Raw genomic sequence first — 12336 nt, forward strand, 5'->3', positions numbered from 1 at the left:
CCCTTGGTTTCATTAATGCGATGCATGCGTTCCATGATGTTGTATTGCACTCATTGATCTACCAGTTATGTTGAATGATTTCTCTTTTAATATCAATTACTCACAAATACTTCATATATTTCAATCATACAAACAACTGCTCATTCAATGTGTGACGGGCGTATTATATACCGCTCGCGGTAACCTTGTTTTTAATTAACCTTGCTACAAATGTCACCTTCAGAAAATGAAGAATTGAATTTTCATTGAACTATAATCAGAATTGAAATTAAAGCTAACTTTTCTGAGTATGTTGTAGCAAGATTGATTCGAACATTCTACTTTTTTGCTATGTACACAGTCTGGTCTTGGTCTGTTCCCTATAATAGATTATTAAATCCGAGAAGGCACATCACTTGATACAAAGTAACATGGGGGTTTTTTGGTTTTTTTTTAACTAGCTTTGTTCTATTTTGATACAGTTATCTGTTGTTTCTCTGACTACAGACTTTTAGGAACAGTAGTGTTTCACTACGTGTTACATCTTGCTGTTGGGTACATTCTACTTTAATTTCATTGTTTCACCTGATAAGAACTTTACAAGGAAAATTCAGACTCAATTGCAGACTATATTCAAGAGAGTTTATGCAAAGAAAGGAAAGTAGGAAATGATCATTTAGGATATAGATTACTGGACTTTGCAGTTTATTTTACCAGTCATCAGCCAACTTATCAAACAAATTCAACATGAAATTACCGTGTTATTTTGGTAGATAAAAAATAAATAGATTTGGACCATATAAGAGGAAAATAATTCAGTTATATCATTGGCTTAGTTATTTTATAACTCCTGTGCTCTGTAAACAACAAGTCACATTGAAATGAAAGATTTATGTATGTTTACACTTTCATCATAAACTAACAGTCATGCTTCATTTCTAGTGTGTACTGAGATAAAAAAAAAAAAAAAAAACAACACAACATCTGTGCAGTGTACCGGTATGTCCAAAAAAGGGGTGCCGAAAACTTCATTTTCATTTTAGAGTGAAAACTTTTATTGAAGATAATTTTACTTTGGATGAGAAAATATGCTTATCTTATTTAAATCTTAAAGCAGAAACATTATTTTAATCTGAGGAACTTAAACTTTTAACACAACAAGCCATCAATCAGAATTCTACACAATTAAACTTTTGTCATACAACACATGGTTGACTACTGAGGTATGTTTAACTCGCTTTGGATAGGAGCGAATAGATTACAATTCTCAAAGGCTAGCTATAGGTTGACCAATGGACTGTGAACCTCTCTACTGTGTTTTCTATTACTGACCTTGTATTTATCTTGCACAACAAACTAGGACGCAGAGGGCCAGGTAAGCCAGATTATCTCCCTTGGGGATTGAGTTGTCTCCCCTTTTATATATCTTGTTTCACTTGCTCCATTAAACAAAGAAATGATTAATAGCCAAAAAGAAATATGTGAAAAAAGGAAAATGTCATGAAAAAAACATTTCAGTAAAACATGTAAAATATTCTTTTCAAATCTGATTTGTTATCATAAATATTTTTTGGGAAGAATTACTTAACACTGTTTGACATTTATTGTTATGGAGCTAGGCCTGTGCATGTCTAAACTGAATGTCTGGTGAGCTGTTATCCTCAGCCATTTGTATTGTCCATGTACTGTACAACCCCCGCTTGCCTTGTCAACGAAATTTGTTTCTATTTTGATATCTGTGTATGAACTTGATGAATTTATTTTTCAATATTAGAGAAGATATGTAGGACTTGAATTTATGTTTGTTTGGTGGCTGTGCTTGTATAGGCAGGTAGCTAGCTGCATGGAAGAGTCCTAATGCATTGAACAGTGTTCAGTCGACTCTCATAGTCACACAAAGTTACCAGGGACTGGACAGTAGGACAGCATTAGAAGAGCATACTACATTTTTAGTTGACTGATTAGAGATACCCCTACTCTGTACTTAATGTTTTTGATAGAAATGATATGATTATTGTATAATATATTGTTTGCAATGAATGTTATTAGAAGTATAGAGCATGCATTAGCTATACAGGCGATGAGGCGGGTCGGGAGAGGTGGGCGTATGTTAAACTTCAGTTATGGTAATCACATAGAGAAACATTGGTCTGTTTTGACAACTCATTAGTGATTATAGGAAGTGTTTATATGATAACAAGTCCTTGTTTATTAAACATCTTTGTGGGTTTGTCTGATGGTATAGTCATTATATTTACAACGAGGCAGACAGGCTGGGATAAAACTGATCATGTTACTGTATACAGGAAGGAGGCATCTTCCCACTCCAGATACCACTTACACATTCCCTTTAGTCATCCTTATGTTTTTACTAGAGCCAGTTAAAAAGAGAATTCGTTTTCTAATATTCCATCTTCTGTGTTTTGCATAATTGTTTACATGAGCGCATAAACATTTCATCTGTTCTACCTTACCTTGACGTGTAAATATCCTTTACAAAATAAAAGCCTTTTCTTAACTTTCTCAATTCATGTAGAAATTAGGATGTTTTTTTGCCTGGCTTTCAACAACATCTAGTCTCGTTAACATTGGACTAGCTCCATAAACAAATCAACAGTATCACTTACTAGTGTCCCCATATTATAGAATCAACAGTCAATGGACATCCATAGTAGAGACTCAACAGTTCATGGACATCTGCAGTACAGACTCAACAGCCCATGTACATGAATAGTACAGACTCAACAGTCTATGGACATCAATAGTACCTACTCAACAGTCCATAGACATCCATAGTAAAGACTCAACAATCCATGGACATCCATAGTACAGAGTCAACAATCCATGGACATCCGCAGTACAGACTCAACAGTCCATGGACATCCATAGTACAGACTCAACAGTCCATGGACATCAATAGTACAGACTCAACAGTCCATGGACATCCATATCACAGACTCAACAGTCCATGGACATCCCTAGTACAGACTCAACAGTTCATGGACATCGCAGTACAGACTCAACAGTCCATGGACATCCATAGTACAGACTCAACAGTCCATGGACATCAATAGTACAGACTCAACAGTCTATGGACATCCATAGTACAGACTCAACAGGCCATGGACATCCATAGTACAGACTCAACAGTCCATAGACATCAATAGTACCTACTCACCAGGCCATGGACAACCATAGTACAGACTCAACAGTCCATCCATGGACATCCATAGTACAGACTCAACAGTCCATGGCCATCCATATTACAGACTCAACAGTCCATGGACATCCATAGAACAGACTCAATAGGCCATGGACATCCATATTACAGACTCAACAGTCCATGGATATCTATCTTACAGACTCAACAGTCCGTGGACATCTGCAGTACAGACTCAACAGTCCATGGACATCCATAGTACATACTCAACAGTCCATGGACATCCATAGTACAGACCCAACAGTCCATGAACATCCATAGTACAGACTCAACAGTCCATGGATATCTATCTTACAGACTCAACAGTCCGTGGACATCTGCAGTACAGACTCAACAGTCCATGGACAGCCATAGTACATACTCAACAGTCCATGGACATCCATAGTACAGACCCAACAGTCCATGAACATCCATAGTACAGACTCAACAGTCCATGGACATCAATAGAACCTACTCAACATGCCATGGACATCCATAGTACAGACCCAACAGTCCATGAACATCCATAGTACAGACTCAACAGTCCATGGATATCCATAGTACAGACTCAACAGTCTATGGACATCCATAGTCCAGACTCAACAGTTTATGGACATGCATATTACAGACTCATCAATCCATGGACATCAATAGTACAAACTCAACAGTCTATGGACATCCATAGTACAGACTCAACAGACCATGGACATCCATAGTACAGACCCAACAGTCCATGAACATCCATAGTACAGACTCAACAGTCCATGGATATCCATAGTACAGACTCAACAGTCTATGGACATCCATAGTACAGACTCAACAGACCATGGACATCCATAGTACAGACCCAACAGTCCATGAACATCCATAGTACAGACTCAACAGTCCATGGATATCTATCTTACAGACTCAACAGTCCGTGGACATCTGCAGTACAGACTCAACAGTCCATGGACAGCCATAGTACATACTCAACAGTCCATGGACATCCATAGTAGAGACTCAACAGTCCATGGATATCCATAGTACAGACTCAACAGTCTATGGACATCCATAGTACAGACTCAACAGACCATGGACATCCATAGTACAGACCCAACAGTCCATGAACATCCATAGTACAGACTCAACAGTCCATGGACATCAATAGAACCTACTCAACAGGCCATGGACATCCATAGTACAGACCCAACAGTCTATGGACATCCATAGTACAGACTCAACAGTCCATGGACATCCATAGTACAGACTCAACAGTCCATCCATGGATATCCATAGTAAAGACTCAACAGTTAATGGACATCCATAGTACAGACTCAACAGTCCATGGACATCAATAGAACCTACTCAACAGGCCATGGACATCCATAGTACAGCCCCAACAGTCTATGGACATCCATAGTACAGACTCAACAGTCTATGGACATCCATAGTACAGACTCAACAGTCTATGGACATCCATAGTACAGACTCAACAGTCCATGGACATCCATAGTACAGACTCAACAGTCCATGGACATCCATAGTACAGACTCAACAGTCCATGGACATCCATAGTACAGACTCAACAGTCCATGGACATCCATAGTACAGACTCAACAGTCCATGGACATCCATAGTACAGACTCAACAGTCCATGGACATCCATAGTACAGACTCAACAGTCCATGGACATCCATAGTACAGACTCAACAGTCCATGGACATCCATAGTACAGACTCAACAGTCCATGGACATCCATAGTACAGACTCAACAGTCCATGGACATCCATAGTACAGACTCAACAGTCCATGGACATCCATAGTACAGACTCAACAGTCCATGGACATCCATAGTACAGACTCAACAGTCCATGGACATCCATAGTACAGACTCAACAGTCCATGGACATCCATAGTACAGACTCAACAGTCCATGGACATCCATAGTACAGACTCAACAGTCCATGGACATCCATAGTACAGACTCAACAGTCCATGGACATCCATAGTACAGACTCAACAGTCCATGGACATCCATAGTACATACTCAACAGTCCATGGACATCCATAGTACAGACTCAACAGTCCATGGATATCCATAGTACAGACTCAACAGTCTATGGACATCAATAATACCTACTCAACAGTACATGGACATCCATAGTACAGCCTCAACAGCCCATGGACATCCATAGTACAGACTCAACAGCCCATGGACATCCATAGTACAGACTCAACAGTCTTACATAGGGCCTCCTTCATATGGCTGAAAGCCCCCTAACCCCATCCCCTGGATTAGTGTACAACTTACAACAGAACATCTCCCTCCCCTCATATCATCACTGGCCTAACACAACTTCAGGCAGAATGCTTAGTCCTACCCTTCACCCTCACTATGTCAGTAAATAGCTTAACTCAATCTTATCCTTCACCTATATAACTATTTATAGCTTTATGTGCATGTCAGCCAATCAAAACACTTGCTGGTCAGTGTACCTTGTTCCAAATAGTTCACAGCAATATATTGGTTTATGGTAGAGTACACAACTCATTTAGAATAAGGAATTTTACACATGTGAAGACTTGATAAGTTACTATGGTGATCAAGTTCCACACTTTTGCCGGTGTGAGATATCCTTGTCTCACCTTAGGGTTGAGACGGGGGGATTCCCCTATTCACAACAATGTTATGACGTCATATCAACAATACAATGATGTCATGTCAACAATCCATCAACGTAACGTCAACCCTTACTTTTAGCCTGTAATGTTAACATTACATTATGTATATGATACACAATGGCAGAACAGGGTAAGGGAAAAAGAATCATTCACCCCCTTGAGGGTGAGATAGGGGAATCTCAACCCTCAGTGAAAGATTTTTAAGTTGCCAAACACTTGGCTTTCCCCAAGGGGGTGAATGAATCTATTATTCTACCTAACATAGGGTGAAAATTTGACTGCAGTGAGCCTTTCCCATTGTATAGTATATAATGGAGAATGAATGAAGTACAAAAAGGGAGTCAATTTTGTAGACTTACTTCATTTGCAGGTTGATCTTTAGATTATGAAAATTAAAATTATTAAAATCTAACACCATTGCATTTTTCAATATATTGTGATAATTAAACTTAACTCATTCACCCCTGAAATTTCATAATGAATGTATTCAAACCATTGAAATGGAAGAGTTCAAATGTGTCTATAGGGGTGAATGAGTTAAGATGGGTTTGCTCTCATTTTCCATATATCTAAGCATAACCGTTAACCACCATTTCTTGTTGTTCTTCATTGAATCATTGCCATCAGGGTGAACAGTCTTTACTGAAACCTGTGGCAGCTCATCTATAGAGTATAACCGTATGATAGATCATCTATAGAGTATAACAGTATGATAGATCATCTATAGAGTATAATAGTATGATAGATCATCTATAGAGTATAACAGTATGATAGATTATCTATAGAGTATAACAGTATGATAGATCATCTATAGAGTATAACGGTATGATAGATCATGTATAGAGTATAACAGTATGATAGATCATCTATAGAGTATAACGGTATGATAGATCATATAGAGTATAACAGTATGATAGATCAACTATAGAGTATAACAGTATCATAGATCATGCAATCAAAATCACAGAATTTTATTCACCGGGAAGGCAACAAATTTATGGTAAAATTGCATGTTATTTTGGTGATGAGAATATTTTGCTGTATGATAAAAACATAGGTTGATACAGGGTAGTTAGACAGAGATTAAACAGGGTGTATCGACTCCTGCTTAGGGTGATATTTCTGTGTCTTAAAGGTCTGCCGTACGAGGTGACAGTCTGGACAAGCAACAAAACAAGTGCTGGAACCGACGCCAATGTCTTCCTTCAGATGTACGGTGACAGCGGCAAAACGGAGAAGGAAGTCCTCAACAACCGCTCAGATAATTTTGAAGCCAACAAGAAGGACACGTTCAAGGTCATACGCTCATATAAAATTAGCTGAGTTCAAGGTCATACAATCATATAAAATTAGCTGAGTTCAAGGTCATAAAATATGAGATAGAGTGAGCTAAGTTTAATGTCATAATAATAGATAGAATGTTCAAGGTCATAATGATAAATAGAATGTTCAATGTCATAATAATAGAGAGAATGTTCAAGGTCATAATAATAGATAGAATGTTCAAGGTCATAATGATTGATAGAATGTTCAAAGTCATGCAATCAAAAGGAATTGATTTTTGCCTTACAATATCACATGGAAAGAGCTATAACTAAAAATATTCAAATTGAAAATTGAAATGTCAGTAAGTACTAATGTAAATTAGGATAGTGGATGCAATGTAATAATAATAGTTCTGAAGACGATTTCAAGATGAAAAAAGTAAGCCTTGTTGAAAGAAAGACATTGTTATTCTGTAACGTTAATATTCTGTTTTGATCCTAAATTGATATTTTATAGAAAAGTGCCTTAAAATAACTAGAGTTGGTTTGTGATTGTTACAGATTGAAGCATCTGATGTCGGCAGGATCCAGAAGATTAGGATCGGCCACGACAGTGTTGGAATGTTTTCTGGATGGCATCTTGAAAAGGTAGGAGTTATCTTCTCTTGTTTCACATGTTTTGACCATTAACATGGATGTTATCTGGATGACATCTTAAAAAGGTAGGAGTTATCTTCTCCTGTTTCACATCATTCACATGGATGTTTTTTGGATAACATCTTGAAAAGGTTGGAGTTATCTTCTCCTGTTTCACATCTTTTGACCATTCACATGGATGTTTTGTGGATGGCATTTTGGAAAGGTAGGAGTTATCTTCTCCTGTTTCACATTTTTTTTACCATTCGCCATTGCATTAATGGTCAAGCAATATTTTCATTTTAACTCAAGTTAGACTCAATGAAACTACCAAATGTTGTACATTTCATTTGCTCATGGAATTGAACAGATTAAAATGTTGATGCATATGAGATTTTGTCTAAGTATTAATCCAACATTGCAACAATAAAAGGTTTCTTTGTATTTATTGAACATGGCTTTACTGACAAATATATAAGTCCATAATCACACTATGCTTGTGTGCTATAAAAATGGTCCATGATGTAGACTAGCACAAGTTCCAGTATATCGGGTGTATAATGATAGACTTACACAAGTTCCAGGTTTTATTCTGATTTATATCAACAACAATCTGTTTGATTGCTGTAACAGTTTGTGTGTCTCTTACATATCAGTATATGTGATTACTGATTGCTGTAACAGTATATGTGATTACTGATTGCTGTAACAGTATGTGTGATTACTGATTGCTGTAACAGTATATGTGATTACTGATCGCTGTAACAGAATGTGTGATTACTGACCGGTGTAACAGTATGTGTGATTACTGAATGCTGTAACAGTGTGCGTGTTTACTGATCGCTGTAACAGTGTGTGTATTTACTGATAGCTGTAACAGTAATGAGTATGTGTGTTTACTGATAGCTGTAACAGTATGTGTGTTTACTGATTGCTGTAACAGTAAGTGTGATTACTGAATGCTGTAACAGTATGTCTGTTTACTGATTGCTGTAACAGTATGTGTATTTACTGATAGCTGTAACGATATGTGTATTTACTGATCGCTGTAACAGTATGTGTATTAACTGATTGCTGTACCAGTATGTGTAATTACTGATCGTTGTAACAGTATGTGTGTTTACTGATCGCTGTAAAAGTATGTGTGATTACTGATCGCTGTAACAGTATGTGTGATTACTGATCGCTGTAACAGTATGTGCATTTACTGATCGCTGTAATGGTATGTGTGTTTACTGATTGCCGTAACAGTATGTGCATTTACTGATCGCTGTAAAAGTATGTGTGTTTACTCATCGCTGTAACAGTATGTGAATTTACTGATCACTGTAACGGTATGTGTGTTTACTGATTGACGTAACAGTGTGTGTGTTTACTCATCGCTGTAACAGTATGTGTGTTTACTGATCACCGTAATGGTATGTGTGTTTACTGATTGCTGTAACAGTGTGTGTGTTTACTGATTGCTGTAACAATATGTGTGTTTACTGATCACCGGATGGTATGTGTATTTACTGATCGCTGTAACAGTATGTGTTTTTACTGATTGCTGTAACAGTATGTGTTTTTACTGATCATTGTAACAGTATGTGTATTTGCTGTAACAGGTTTTGATCCAGAGACACCCAATAAAGGGAACACGTAAGACCCCCAAGCGCAAACGAACTCCATCAGCAAATGAGCGACGGAAGTCCCTGGTGTCTGACCTACAAGAAAGAGATGAGGATTCCGACGGAAGTAACTCCTCCTCGTCTCCCACACCTCGCCGAAGAAGAAGTTTCAAGAAACACAAAGAGCCAGAGCTAAAGACAGTGGAAGAGGAAAGTGAGGAGGATGTTTATGATGGCACAGAGACGGAGGATTACTGGTTCTTTGTCAATGAGTGGTTTGCTCGCAGCGAAGGTGACGGAGCTATCCAAAGGGAGTTCACTCCCACCGACAAGGATGGCAAGCCACTCAAGGGGGCTCTCCAAGGTAACACATACTTTATATTTGAATTGATTATTGCAAGAATGGAAAATAGTCATCAGACACAAGCCATAAAATTGTTTTATGTATGTACATTCCAACCTACCTTAGAGACCACATGCATATAACTACTGGTTTATGAAGTCCTCAGTTGTTTCCTTTCTTATTTCAACAACCTGTCTATACCGACCACTTGTCCATAAAACTGTTTTTGCTTTTTCCCTGGGGTAGTCATTACAGACATTTTTGACCATGTATCACACTTATTTAAAAAATACTTGTTTCAAATATTTTATTCTTCATCATAATTCATCCACTAACGTTTCAAGTCGATATTTTCACTTACTCAACATTGTTGGAATGAAAAGCTTCTATGTCTAAAATAAATTGAATATTTTCCAAAAATAGCTTATATGAAAAACTTGTGTCAGATTAAAGATAATAAGGTATCAGGAGTATACATACTACGATAACCATTATGATCGTTATGTAACCTTACGATGAAAGCTTCCGTGTGCTTGATCTTGTAGGACAAGCTAGTGGTGAGTTTAGTTATTGTACACACACAGTCACATTGATTCCTGTCACATAACACAAGTTTAGTTATTGTACACAGTCACATTGATTCCTGTCACATTACACAATACTTCACAAATATAAATTCCAATACAACTCTTCATCGGTTGACACACATTTTGGCACCTTTACATTGTGTTAAGTTTTATGAAAATTTGTTTTTAAATTTGAGGGCTATGTTTTAATATGGGTGAATTTCATTATACCAGTACTTGTCAGGCCTGATTAAAAATATGGATATTTGGATATTTCATACATAACTTTACCTCCTGTTTTTACATCATCTAAACAATTACTATTATTATAATAGTTGTGTTTTAAGGAGAGATCTTGTTGTATATTGTTTACTCCAGCAGTAGTTTGAAAGCAAGTCTAGTTTGTCAGAACTGTGTCATAAGTGATTTTTCTCACCTCTCTATTCTGGTTTTGACTGGGTCTCCCTCCCTGGGCACTCATCACCATTCGACCACAGTTGTTGGGAGGATGTTAACATACCAGCCACATCACCAAGTCAAAAAATCATTAACTACAGCTCTGTCATAAATGTACTATACACAAACACGAACACATATCTGTCGTCAGTTGTCTACATTCGGATGTCACAATGGGTGTTATCACACAAGCTAGTGCATAACAAATTTGACTCACTGCACACCATGAAAGGTGATAAAGTAAAGTCTGTAATCATGTCTTTTTATTTGTGTTACAGATGTCGAGTATGAAATACATGTGTTTACCGGAAATGTGCGAGGTGCAGGTACAGACTCCAATGTGTTTGTCAACATATACGGGGAAAAGTTCGACTCCGGCGAAAGGCAGCTCAAAGATTCAAACAACTTAAATAAGTTTGAAAATGGCCAGGTACACAATTTGTTTTAATATGACCTGTAGTGTCACGATAAAATTAAAAACTATGGACAATGACTGGTACATATTCTGCCATCCTTAAGGCACTTGAGACTTCTGTATACCAGGAAACTATCGCTGAGTCAAGTATTCTCCCTTCACATGTAATTACTATTGAGGGTAAACTGTGAACTAATAGTCTCCCTTCACATGTAATTACTATTTAGGGTAAACTGTGTACTAATTGTCTCCCTTCACATGTAATTACTATTGAGGGTAAACTGTGTACTAATAGTCTCCCTTTACATGTAATTACTATAAAGGGTAAACTGTGAACTAATAATCTCCCTTCACATGTAATTACTATAGAGGGTAAACTGTGTACTAATATTCGCTGTCATGAAAAATTCACCCTTATTGCAAAGGGCGAAAAAAGGCAAAAATGAAACTACCCGGTATAAAGTATCAAAGCTTGTTATAGTTGAGTAACACAAATTGATGTTAAGTGCAGATGCTCAGCTTTTGTACCTTTTGATCTTCTTCAAAGACCGTAGTGAGAAAAATTTGTCTTTCCGATGATACAACGTGATTGCAGAATATTGATCGTGTCATTTAGTCAACATTTTAATTATTAAAATGGTAAAATTTACTTGAATCATGCTGCTTTACAGGAGGATATTTTCAAGATGAATATTAAAGATTTGGGACGGTTAGTGAAATTGCGTATTCGCCATGACAACGCAGGAATTGGTGCCGCCTGGTACCTTGATAGAGTTGAAGTTGTTGATACGAGGAAACGACAAACGTAAGTTTAAATATCTTAAAAAATAAATAATAAAAAGCAATAAATGGAGATGTTGCTCATTCATGTTTTGTTTTAAATGTGCAGTTATTGTTCATACAAGTACAAAACAATCAGTTAATGTGAACTCTTTTGTGTTGAAGTTTCTACTTCCTGTGTCAGCGTTGGTTGGCGACAGGAGAAGATGACGGACAAATCTGTAGAGAACTGGTTCCTGTTGATAAATCATTGCTTGGTAAATCAGGAAAGGATTCTGCTAGGGCTGAGGTCGCCCTGGAAACCAAAGGTAATGTATCGTTAGTTTTATATGATAAAATGACATTGCATACTTGTATAAAATACCATCAAATCTAATACTTCCACGCACTGAACCTAAATTTGATTGTGACCTTAACAAGTAT

The 12336-nt window shown here is 37.2% G+C and overlaps 1 protein-coding gene across 2 annotated transcripts in view; it reads left to right on the forward strand.

Moving 5' to 3' along the window:
* LOC110465642 (lipoxygenase homology domain-containing protein 1-like) overlaps positions 1 to 12336 on the forward strand; it is a 72215-nt gene that overhangs the window by 43384 nt on the left and 16495 nt on the right. For both annotated transcript variants that reach the window (XM_021521603.1, XM_021521605.1), the window contains exons 20-25: positions 6978 to 7138; positions 7669 to 7755; positions 9351 to 9717; positions 10997 to 11148; positions 11805 to 11938; positions 12079 to 12221. In XM_021521603.1, the coding sequence (XP_021377278.1) occupies positions 6978 to 7138; positions 7669 to 7755; positions 9351 to 9717; positions 10997 to 11148; positions 11805 to 11938; positions 12079 to 12221 (1044 nt within the window). The remainder of the gene's footprint in view (positions 1 to 6977; positions 7139 to 7668; positions 7756 to 9350; positions 9718 to 10996; positions 11149 to 11804; positions 11939 to 12078; positions 12222 to 12336) is intronic.

This window comes from Mizuhopecten yessoensis, unplaced genomic scaffold (genome assembly GCF_002113885.1).
Source record: "Mizuhopecten yessoensis strain PY_sf001 unplaced genomic scaffold, ASM211388v2 scaffold1591, whole genome shotgun sequence".
NCBI lineage: Eukaryota > Metazoa > Mollusca > Bivalvia > Pectinida > Pectinidae > Mizuhopecten > Mizuhopecten yessoensis.